The following is a 12,800-nucleotide window of genomic DNA, read 5'->3' on the forward strand; positions in this document are numbered from 1 at the left end:
TTTTGAGACTGGAGGTGGTACAGGTGTGGGGTTTGGAAACAAGTCCTTAGCCCTATTTTTCATTATTTTGAAATGGGAACTGTAATTTCTAGATCAATAATGCAGGTTGCATGGTCAATGAAAGAGAGCTCACAGAAGATGGACTTGAAAAGAACTTTGCTACCAATACCCTAGGTAAGTGCAAGCAGTTTTCTTGTTTGTTTCCACAAAATGAAGACAGACGTAAGTGAACTGTCGAAGGATTAAAAACGATGGATCAACTTTTTGGGTCCTTGGCATTTATCTTTAAATTGCGTTTATTTTCTTCATAAAACATTCTCTCTTTTCATGTTTCTTATACTACGTGCTAGTGCCAGAAATACTTAGTATTGCTAACACATTCTTTTTCTAGGAAGCTCAAGGCTCAGTGTAGACATTATCTTGGAGAGGAAAGCAAGTTCAGCTCCAGTGGATAGTACAAACATAAAAACTGCAGCCAAGTGAACTTCTGGCCAGAGCTGAGTAAAGTGAAACCATTCGACAAGAAGATGAACCAAAAAGGCCATTTGGCTGGAGAACAGGATATGTGGGCTCCAGTCCCTGCTCTGTAAGAACAGTTTGAAACAGTTGGTCAGGCCAGTGGCTCTCAAAGTGGGGTCCCCAGACTAGCAGCATTAGCATCACCTGGGAACCTAGTAGTCAGGTACATTTTGGGGTCCCTCCCCCAAATCTACTCAATATGAAACTCCAGAGGGAGCTGAGAATTAAATCCCTTCTAACAAGTCTTCTAGGTAAATCTGATACACAATTTCCAGAACCAACGAATGAGACGTTAACCTCTTTGGGCCTTCTCCTTGAACCAAGGGGTCTGGAGTTGATTATCTTGGTGCCATTCAGCTTGGAGATACAATGCGTCTAAGAGCCTCCCTAGTACCTACAACACTTGCTTGTAGTAAGTTAAACTTTTATTGAGCTGTTTCAATTAAGTATTGTCCTAGGTCACAAGACAAATTGCAAGAGTTCATGTAGTTGTTGGGGTCATTGAGGTATCCATTAAATAGCAATCCTCTTCTCACTTAAGAACTGAATAGATTGAAGGCTAAGACAATAGAATAACTGATGAAAACCAAAATGTCACTATTGTTATGATCAGGTGAGTTGAAGGGCATGGCCCCGTGTGAGAGCCAAATGGTTTCCGAATATTGAACATAAGGGTTAGAAAGATCCATCTACCCGATCACCTTGGACTCACCTCCATTTCCTTCCCAGGAAGAGAAGAAAGGAAGGAGCAGAGTGGGCATGCCCTGTTCATTGTCTCCAAATCTATAAAATTTACTTTTAAAAAATGCTCCAAGAGCACAGGTAGATACCAGAAGCTCCGAAGAAGGAGGGGCTTGGAAGAAAATGAGCAACAGACAGGAGAATGCAGGTGAACAAGTGAAATAGGTTATGGAGCTGTATATTACAGCTAAGTAAACATGTTGCTGACAATTCAATATGTACTTTCGTAATTTTTTTTTTCAGGAGAGATTTTTGCTATAAGGTGCTTGCACTTGCCAAAGAGATATAGAGAGACAAAAAGTGAGAAATCACCCCTGGGGAGATGGCCTCGCAGCAATCCCTTCTCCTCCATTCTCCTCTCGTGATCTTGGGCACGCACGCACATGCGCCCTGCATGAGTTTTAAGCCACCAGGTCTGGGATTCGAACCATGGTCGACTGCGTGGGAGTCCAGCAATGTAACCATTATACTGGTCCCTCATAAAAATATTTTTAAACTAGGAGAACTGTTATGGAATGTGTACAACATTGTGTAATGCTAAATGTTGAAGATAATATGTCTATATCCTTGATTTGATTATTACACACTATATGCATGTTTTGGAAAACCATACTGTATCCTGCAAAAGTGTACAAGGGTTATTGTAGGTCAGAGATCATAATTTCAAAATAATAATAATAAGGGCTCTCTTCTCTTCTCCCATGGACTGATGAGGGGCTAGGAAGGACAGAATCACCCTAATTGCATTCCTGAAGAAGTAAAAGTTAGGAATGGGGAAGAAATTTTCTCCCTAGTGGTGGGGTTGCATTTTAAAAACAAGTACCTGGACAGGCCAGCAGGTGGCATGGTGGTTAAGGGTGCTGGACTCCCATGTGGCCAACTGTGGTTCGAGTCCTGGACCTGGCGGCTTGCTTTCTCTCTTTCTCTCTCTTAGTCTGTCCCTCTCCAGTCAAATTAAAATAAATAAAGTTAAAAATATTTTTTTAATAAATAAATAAAAATTAAAATAAAAAATGCCTGGAAGCCTGCTATGAAATGACACAGATTTAATATAAAATATTTCCATCTTTGACTTTTTTCCACATGAGATATTTACTGAAATTACCAAAAATACGAAAATGTAGGGTCATGCTGGAGTGTGGCAGACTCCTAGGACCACAGCTGGCCTCCCAGGTGGCTGCTCAGCAAGTCTGACTGTAAACTTTGCAAAGCCCCGCGCCAGAGGATAATATGGTGCTCCATGTTCAAAATTACTAAGGATTTCAATACAGTGACAACAGAATATTAAGCCACGCACAAAGCCCTTTGAAGCTCAGGGCTTTCTGCAACTGCTCAGGGTGAACCTGACTTTGTGGCTTATCTATCATCCCACAAAACTCTGCTGAGTGTTTCAGACCTGCTGGGCACTAGTGAGTGTTATACACATATGTATGTCATTTAACCCTCAAGACTGCCCTGTGGTGAGGGTATTCCTGTGTATTTCAGATGAAGAGACCGAGAGAGGTTATGTAGCTCGCCCAAAGTCAAGGTAGAGGCACCAGAATTTGAACCTCAGTCCAACTACCTCTACAGCTCACGTTCATAACAGCACACAGTTCCACCAACTCCAGTGTCTCCTCCCTCACACCCGTCAGTCACTGTGTTATTGCAAAGGAAGGGTTGAGGAGCTCTGGGACCGCTGTGACTAGCTACGCCAGAAGTGGCTGAGCCAGAGTGGGGATAGTGCTTGGTGGAGCCAGAGGTTTTTGGTGAAGATTAAAAGGAGGGTAATCTGGAGGCCTTTGCAATACTTGAAATGTGGACTGGCCTCACAGATGCTCAAGGGCCTGCTTTCTGGATTATACAGCCACCTATGTTGCACCTTGGTGAGGCTCTGGCCTGCTCCTTGCTATCACTTCATTTTCATTTCCTATTTGTGTTAGAAACATTTTATTGATCTTTCCCACCTCTCCAAGAAGCATGATAATTCTCGTGCTTTGTTATTTATCATTAGCTCTGAAGTGAAAGACATAGCACAGTATACCAAGAGGAATGCCAGCCATGGAGGGGGCAGCTCACGGTGTCATTGTTTGAGGGATGTGGGGCTGTAGAGAGGTTAAAATATTGTCGTTCTTAAGCAGGTTCAGGGCCAAATGAAAAACCCAGACCTCTGTCTGAGTCCTGGGAAATTGTTGGCTGCCTTTCTAATATAAAACATGTTTTCCCAGCCCAATTATGTAATGTGGAATAGGTTGTTTTCTATTTTCGGAGATTCCGTTGGGCCTCCAGAAACATTTGCTAGCCCCATCTAGACATCAGTAGGTTCCCGATATTCTGAGGACAGTGCAAACACTGGTATTTGCAGAATTTATCACCAGGTTCTAAGGGCTCAGAAGCTGATGGATTCTGTGTGAGATCCTTTCAGAGCCCATGCCTGCACAAGACTCTTTGTTGAGACATCATATTATATGAATTAGATAAGGGCTGGACGTAATTCTCCTTGACCTTTTGCAGGGGTGGGTGCGGTACAAAAAGGCTTTCATAGTCTATCCTGCTGTGGGACAAAAATGAACTGTCTTGGTAGGTTTGTGGGTAGATGAGCCATGGAGGTGAAGAGCTCACAGGAGACAGTTTCTGCTTGGTTTCTGCTCTCACCCCTGTGTATGGGGTCTTCTCTAGTTAGGTACATTTTGCCTGTTAGCATTCAACGGCACTGAGAGTCCATGAGGAGTGAAGACAGATGGGCAGGAGGCGAGCTGTGCTAAGTGCTCTGCTGGCAGCCTGCCACAGCCTAGCGTTAGCAGATTAAAACTCTCACCCACGTCTTAGCCTCTCACGGCACAGGACACAAGACGAGGACACTGATTCTACCTCCACCAGGACAGCTGTGTCACTGGTTAATTGACTGTAATAAACAGGCAGTGGTGCCTCAGTTCTTTAGCAGAAGGTGGGGAAGTTCACCTGAGGTCGTTTCAGGAGGACATACAGCAGTCTACAATAAATGTCATTATTGGCGTTCTGGAACTCTCTTCACTAGCATGTCCCCGCCCACAGTGATAACTGCTGTTCAACACTCAGACCCAAGGTCCAAAAAACAACTGAATAATAATGGCACAGATGGAGAACTTTCCATGTACCAGGGCGGTGCTATAGCTATATATTTATATGTGTGTGTGTGTGCGTGTGTGTATGTATTCTATTTTTTCATTCAATCTCCATAGTAATTGTATAGGTTTTTACAGATGAGGAAACTGAGATGGTCTGAAACCAGAGTTTGTAACTCATCTTCCTAAACAAAGGACATTATAGTTGGGGGAATTTTAGTGTTAGGTTGTATCCGTCAGCTATTGCTACATAACAAACAACTCCAAAATCTCAGGACATACCATAATAAGCATGTATCTTTTGCTGATTCTTCTACAGGTTGGTGGGTTGGGCTTATCTCAGCGGCCTCAGCTGAGTGTCTCTAAGCTGCAAGTTGGGTTTGGATTATGTTCCAAATGTCTTGCATCCTCCTAGGACCACTAGATTGGCCAGAGTGTGTTCTCCTGACAACTATAAAAGCCCAAGTGTGCAGACAGTTCCAATCCTCCTGCTTATATTACATCTGCCAACATCCAGTTGATCAACATGAGTCCCAAATCAAGCATCAGAGAAGTGTCCTTCTGTGGAGGTGGTGAAGAGAGAGTGAATATTGTCAAACAATGAAATTATTGGTAGATTTTACAAGGGTGTGTTTTTCTTACATTTTATGTGGAAATAGAATTCTGTGTGATAACTATTTATTAATGAAAAGTATTTCATGAACCAAAGCACCTCATTTGTTCTGTAAGTATTTATAAAGGGCCTACTATATACCATATGCTGTAGCCAATGATGAGTGTTCAGAAGTTAAAGGAGTTCCTGGTCTGGAGAAGAATTAGACACACAAACAATTTCACTAACCATGTGGAAAGTTCTCTTTCCATCCATGGAGGAGGTAGGTCTGAAGTCTTAGTGGAATGCAGAGAATAATACTCTCAGGGTAGGATCCTTTCTTAGACATAGGATATATTTGGTGCTGGGCATTTACTTGTCACAACCTTTACTCTGAGTTTTACTCATGCACTGTTTTGTTCCTAAGATCTCCTTCCAGCTCACAAACCGTTAAGATTCTCACAGAGGCCCAGTACCTGGGAAATGGGAAGCACTGTGGAAATGGTAGCTAGTACTGTTTTAACATCCACATTCCTTAATCTGGAACTGAAGTCCTTTGTTAGTGAATCTCACCTACCTGTCTAAATATATTTCCCACTGTTTTCCTACAGAGGTCCTTTGGCAGTCTGCTATTTCTGGAACATGTCACTAGCAGTACCACCTCTTGCTTTGGTCCCTACTGCTCCTCTGTCTGGGTTGTCCTCTACCTGGTAAATATTATCGGTCCTCCGTGACTCTGTTGGGCTGGTTCCCCACCCAAGCCTGGTGTGGTGCTCCCCTTTGGGTACCATAGCACCCTCTGTGTGCCTATCTTAGCACAGTTGAAACCACCCGTCCAGAGGTTGGATTCTGCCTGACTCTTAGGAGGGGCTCAAACCATGTTGGCTGAACTATGCAAGTGAGTGTGACTGGCCTCATAGTCCAGCTTCACTAGTTATGTGACAATGTGCAAGTTGCTTAAATCTCTCCAAGCTTGACTTTCCATTCTGTAAAAGGGACTAATGATATTTTTATAGCCAGAGATGAGCATTTAAGAGAGTTGTGAGTTATTCACCCAAGAGATATAACTTGTGTTCCTGTAAAACCATGCACACGAATGTTTATAGCAGCTTTATTCATAATTGCCCCAAACCAGAAACAGCCCAGATGTCCTTCAACTGGTGAATAAACCGTGCTACTTCCATACAACGGAATACTGTTCGGCAATAAAAGAGAGCAAAATATTGACGTATGTGACACTGTGAATGAATCTTAAGTGCATCAGAGGTGCAGACTGCATGATTCTATTTAAGTGACATTCTGGAGAAGACAAACCTATAGGGACTAAGAGCAGATCAGTGACTGCGGGAGGCGGGGGGGTTAGAGGCGGGAGGAGGATGTGACTTCAGGGGGAATGTGTGTGACTGTAAGAGGGTGGGGTGATGAACCGTTCTGATCACACCGCAGTTGAATGCAGAGGTACCCAAGTCCGCATCAGTCAGAACTCATAAGAGGCGTGTATACATGCACAAAGAATTTCACTGTATGTAAATATATATATTATAATTTTATCATTAGTATAATTATATTATAATTATTATAGTATAATAATATATCTACAAGAAAAAAAAAGAAAGGAAACAGTGTTCCTTTGAGCACAATGCCTGGCAGGGAGTGAGCCCTTTCTTGTTGAGTAGCAGATTATTTATTATGACTGTTTTGGGCACACTCCCTCAGTAATCAGCGAGCTCCTAGAGTCAATGTATCCTCTTCAGCTCACAGGGAGGCAGGCAGGTTTCAGACCCCAGGGAGGCTGGTGGGGTCTGGAGCTCCTCAGACCAGAAGTGGGAAGGACTTCAAGCTCTGGTGAGGCTCTTGGTATTAACCTGCACGGGGGCCTTCCTAAGAAGAGAGAATTAAGCTCAGAAGTTGGAGATCATCTGTCTATTGGCTTGGGTTTTCTGCCAGCTATCCAGGCTGCTTTTGATGAAACCCAAAAGCCTCCCAGCCCTGAGCACCCTGGGCTACTTTGTGCAGCCTCCTAGGCAGCCCCCCACACACACACTTCCAGGGCAGGTCTGAGCGGCTACAGCCCCTGGGCAGTGGTGGGCCCTCCGTGGGGGTCTGTGGTGACTGCTCTTCTAGGTCTTTTGGCCAGTAAGTCAGCCAAGGCCCCTTATCTGCGTATGTGCTGGGACTTGGTTAGTATTGGTATCACTAACAGGCATTCACTTGGGGGAGTTTAAAACCCCAATCTTGGGCTTCCTCCATGGCCTGGGTTTTAAGGCAGCCAGGTCGGATCCTACTTTTTTTTGAGAGGTTTTTCACTATAGGGCGCGTGCACTCGCCAGACAGACAGACAGAGACATAGAGATAGAAAACGAGAAATCACCCCCCAGGGGTATGGTCACGCCGCAATCCCTTCTCCTCCATTCTCCTCTCAGGATCTTGGGCACGCACACACACGCGCCCGGCGTGAGTTTTAAGCCACTGGGTCCAGGACGCAAACCGCGGTCGACTACGTGGGAGTCCAGCGACACAGCCATTACGCTAACTGCTGGTTCCCTTGGATCCTACATTTTGAACCCAGAGGCTTGAGAAACACAGCTGGGTGTGTGCATGTGTGTCCAAAATCCCAAAAGGAAGGAGGAATGGAGAAAGGATTGTGGTGTGACCATGCCCCATGGGGGGCACTTTCTCCTCTCGCTCGCTCTCTGTCTGTCTGGTGAGCACAGATGCCCTCTGGCAAAAAGAAAACTACCACCACCATCACCGAATCTCTGGGCCAGGTGGTGGTGCAGTGGTAACACAACTGACCCACAAGGGAAAGGTCCTGGTTTTGAGTGCTTGTGTTAGGCTGAGAAATTCGAGGTCCACGTGTGCCCGTCGCAGCAAAGAGTTGAAAGACAAGTAGACAGGCTGAGCACAAAGTTTACTGAGGGAGCTAGAGCTGTACGCCACAGACAGAAGGGGCCATTGCCCAGGGAGGCAAACAGCACTGGCTGTTCCAGAGGCGCCTTTTATCCTGTTTTATTGATAGAGCCTTCGTTTATTCTAACACACATGCCCTTAGATGTCCTTCGACCTATTAATTTTTTTCTTTAGCTTGTTCTTCATTCTTGTTTCTTCTAAGTCTCATGCTGCAGGGTGTTATTGTGTGTAATACAGATGGTCATATCATCCCTCCTTGAAGTTTCTTTGTGTTCCAGGCTAGTTCTCTGATCTATATTTGTCTAACCAGGGCTACCATCCCTGGCAACTCCCAACACTGGGACCTGCCTGAGCACCCAGGGTCAGAGGAGTGTTGTGCACCTGCCCGAGATTTGGGCTGCCTGGAGCTGGGCGTGGATTGTGGCATGGGGACCCTGTAGGGGGTGTCCCCTTCTCTCTCAATAAATACACCTTTAAAAACCTAGCCATCCATGCACCTTTGTCCTTTGAGCGAATGGAGACCCAGGTGCCCACACTTGAATCCTCCCTGGTATGAAGCAGGTTTCCTCACCTAGAATCCCCCTGGTGTGACAGCTTGTGAAATCCAGGCCCTTCACACTGGGAACACTGGCTCGCTACACCAGCCTGAGGCACTGACCCGGTGCTGGGGAGGAGGAGCCAGTGCAGCTCTAGCACAGCCCCGCCCCTCACTTCCTCACTTGCCCTGCTTCCTGCAACCCAGTCCAGTACCGACTTTCTCCATGACCATGGGCAACTGTCATTGAGGTCACCTGCGACTCCTGTGTTGCTGAATCAGAGGGTGTGCCTCCATTCTCACATACCTGCACAGTAGCTCTGGGCATGACCGCCCACACTCACCTGGTGTGCTGTCTGTGGGGACTGAGGTTCAGCTCTTTGAGGTGTGGCTCCTCCTCTCTCTGCTCTTTCTCCTCCCCCTGCTTACTGGCTGAGATTCCTCCCAGCCCAAATCTGGGCTCTCTTCTCCTCTCCCTCTGCACACTCTCTCTCAGGATGTCATTCTTGCCCAAGGCCTTAATGCCATCGCGTGCCCTGGCTTTCAAGGATCTCCATTCGGCCCAGATCTTTCTTCCGAGCTCCCAGATCAGACCTTAAGCACTTCAAACCCAGCATGTCCAAAACCGAAACCCTAACCTTTCCTTGCTGATCTGCCCCTTCTCTCATTATCCCACCTGGGTGGCCGGCATGATTCCATCCTTTGGCCATACTTGGCACCTTTCCTTCCTCTCCTCCTGTGTCCAGTCAATTATCATGGCTTCAGGTAACCTCCATAATTTTTCTCCAGTCTGTCCCCTTCCCTTCAACTCCACTGCTACCACCCTGCCCAAGCCACCTTGACCAGCACGATGTAGTTTGATCGATAATGCAAGGGCCGGGCTCTCTGTGTCTACTTGGGCCTGGCTTCCCATCAGAGGCTTCCTCCACAGAGCTGACAGAGTGACCCTAAACATACTATTTTGTTTCTTTCTGCTTAAATTCATTCCTTGGTTTCAGGCAAGTTTAGTGTCTTTGACATTGGCCTTGGAGGCCCCAGCCTTCCCTTGCTCCATTTCCACTTTGCTCACTCAGCTGCGGCCATCCTGATTGAACTCTCCAACCTAAAGATCTCTTTGCAGAGGCTATGCTCAGGCCTGCATCACAGTCCTTCCCATCCCCAGTCCTCTCTAGCCTCCTGACTGCTTGTTCCTGCTGCTCCACAAAATCCTCGCTGAAATGCCACTTCATTGATGATGTGGGCCCTGACACCACCCACCCTACCCCACCCCATGTACTCATAGCATCTTCACTCTTATGGCATAAGCGTGAACCTCAGTTGTGAGTGTAGGTGTGTCACATAAGATGTCTAATGCCTGGTACTGCCTGGTGAGCACCATAAGGGATCCTTAGCACTTAGCACTAGGTCTGGTATTTAGCAGGCCCTTGATAAGTACGTATTACATGGGTAGAACTGGATAAAGAGGGATGCGTTGAGGTTGAGGGTAGGGGGAAGGCCCAATTTACCCTTACCACTTTCTGACTCCAATCCAAGACTCCAATCCGGGACTCGAACCACGGTCGACTACGTGGGAGTCCGGCGACATAGCCATTACGCTAACTGCTGGTCCCAAAAGTTTCTTAATAGAAATTCTAATCACTTTCTACTAAAATCTATCATACCAAGAATTTTGTGAGGTCAGAAGCACTGTGAGTGTTGTTGAGGCACTGCTAAAATCATGCACTCGACAACACCCAGCATCTCTCCTTCAGTATTACGCGGGCTTGACACAGTTTTACATCCCTTCTTAATTAGTTTATACAGAGAGATTTGCTTCAAGTCATGTACCCATGTAATAAACATCCTCGTTGCCATATTTAGAAGACAATGTCCAACATAAATTCCACTCTGAAATCTCTTTCTCATAATGAACCTCCATCGACATAATGAGAAGGAAGGCATTGTGTAAATTAAAAATACTAATGAGTCCTATGATAATGAATTATTTTCCTTATTACTGGGAACAAGACTAACCTTCAGCAAATTTTCCAGTAACTGAAGCTACTTTCTCTACACCCAGACCTTCCCTCCCCTGGGAGCCCATACTCTAAAATACCTCTTTTTTTTTTTTTTTTTTGTCTCTCTCTCTCTCTCATCAAAATGCTGAATCCCCTAAGTGTCCCTGATTCTAGCTAGGTAGTCTTGGATGAAAGGAAGTTACTGAACTGGTTTGCACTAAGATGTGAATGACTGGGAACCAGCAGTTAGCATAATGGCTATGTCGCTGGACTCCCACGTAGTCGACCGCGGTTCGCGTCCCGAACCCGGTGGCTTAAAACTCACGCTGGGTGCGTGTGCGTGCGTGCCCAGGATCCCAAGAGGAGAATGGAGGAGAGGGGATTGTGGCGTGGCCATCCCCCCCTGGAGGGTGATTTCTCGCTTTCTGTCTGTCTGTCTGTCTGGCGAGCGCATGTGCCCTATAGTGAAAACCTCTCAAAAAAAAAAAAAAAAAGATAAAAAGATATGAATGACTAAAGGTTCCCATTAGTCATTTCCAACAATGCCTGGCCACATTCTTATTTTAAAAGGGAGCCGATTATTCCAGGAGAACTGGTGGACTTTCTAAAGGAGACAAGTTAAATGTCTTAGGGGTTGTTTTCTTCTAAGTAGCAGGAACCCACTTGAGCAGAGTAAACATAATGTATCAATGGGCTCCAAAGGCAGATCTCACAGAACTCAGTGGCAGAGACACTGCTGGGCTTTGGGAGGGTCAGTGGCAGGATGGAGTGCTGTCAGCAGCTGGGTAGACTTCCATTTCTCTGAGCCTGTTGTCCTCAGACACTCATCATGACTGCTTCACCCGCTTCCCTCGGAGGGCAGCCTCTCTGTGCCTCCATGCATATGGGTCACATATGGCTGCCACTACGTCAACTCCTCCTTACCCTAAGGGTCCCATTTCCTCAGTTGTGAGAGGAAGGTTTGACTGGCACAGTTTGGATTAGATGTCCCACCCTGGCTCAATCCATTCTACTCCTGGGTCATGGCCACGTGGGACAAGTACAGTGACTGGCTCGGGGAAAAGATGCAGTTATATGTTTTTTTACAATAAGATGCATGCAGGGCCTACCCCAAAGGAGAGGGGACAGGGAATGTCTCCAAGAAATCTGCTACATCAGACTGAGGAGGTTTTTGCTCTAATTCGGTGGGAAAGCCTATGTTGAAGGATGTTGGGGGCAGGACAGTGACAGGCTCATGTGTTAATGGCAGGCCTGTGGTTGGGTCTGCATGAGCTGGGCAAGGAGCAGCTGGCACTGCTCACTGAGGGAACAATGACTTACAAATAAATTGGCATAAAATTGTACTTACACATAAATAGGAATACATTCATGCTCCTTGGTGTTGGCTGGGGCTCAGTGTGGTTTAATGACTCAAGAAAAGGGAGATTTGCCATCTGTTCACTTTGTATGGACTTGCCAGGACCTTGGAGAAGTCACTGGACCTCTTTGGGATTCTCTAATTCCAATATTTTTGGAGGGGTTGTTACAGGGCACATGTGCTCACCAGGGACAGAGAGATAGATAGAAAGAGAGAAAATAGGGAAGCTCTAAACTCTTTCTTCTAGACTCCCAAAATACTCTGACAAGAGTCACTGAAATTCTCAATGCTTATTGAACCTCTTACTTTAAGGAAGAAATTTCTTTTTATAAATCTGAATTAGTAATCTCTTTCTGTGGATACCACATTGTGAAGTACAATGGAGGAGAGATTTTTGTCACAGAATGACCAGAAACCACCGCGGAGGCACAAGAAACATGAGAAACCAAGAAAATATCTCTCCCTAAGGGAAAAGAACAATTGCTCATCATCCACAGACAGTATTGTAGAACTCTTGGAAATGCCTGATAAAGAATTCAGAATATTTGTAGTGACAAAACTAAACGAGATGCAAGAGCTGAAAAATAATGACCTCCAGAAGATGCAGAAGAAAAGAGACAATGAGCTTCAGGAGGTGCTGAAGTTCTTCCATGTCCTGAAAGAGGAAATACACACCATAAAAAAGAATCAAATGGAGCTATTAGAGATGAAGGCTGTCATTCAGGAAATCGAAACTTCCCTCAAAAGTATTAAAAGCAGATGAGTCCATGCAGAAAATTGAATCTCGGATATTGAAGGCAAAACCTCTGATTTAGGAAAAAACCAAAAAAACAAGAATACTATACAAGAAATACTAGACAGAATTAAGCACCCAAACATCTGGCTAATTTATATCCCAGAAGGTGAGAAAACTAATAAGGGCATTGATAATCTATTCCATAAAATCTTGGAAGAAAACTTTCCAAATCTAGAGAGGCATTCAAATATCCAGACTCGAGAAATACAAAGGACCCCTAATAGAATCAACCCAAGAAGATCTTCTCCAAGGCACATCATAGCCAGACTG

At 45.4% G+C, this 12,800-nt stretch overlaps 1 protein-coding gene across 1 annotated transcript in view; it reads left to right on the forward strand.

The window, feature by feature from the left end:
• Positions 1 to 12,800, forward strand: part of DHRS12 (dehydrogenase/reductase 12) — a gene marked incomplete at its 5' end in the record, with an annotated part of 42,344 nt that overhangs the window by 12,958 nt on the left and 16,586 nt on the right. The window contains 1 exon segment of the mRNA XM_014590061.2: positions 93 to 174. Within this exon segment, the coding sequence (XP_014445547.1) occupies positions 93 to 174 (82 nt within the window).

Source organism: Tupaia chinensis, unplaced genomic scaffold (genome assembly GCF_000334495.1).
Source record: "Tupaia chinensis unplaced genomic scaffold, TupChi_1.0 Scaffold000402_1, whole genome shotgun sequence".
Classification (NCBI taxonomy): Eukaryota; Metazoa; Chordata; class Mammalia; order Scandentia; family Tupaiidae; genus Tupaia; species Tupaia belangeri.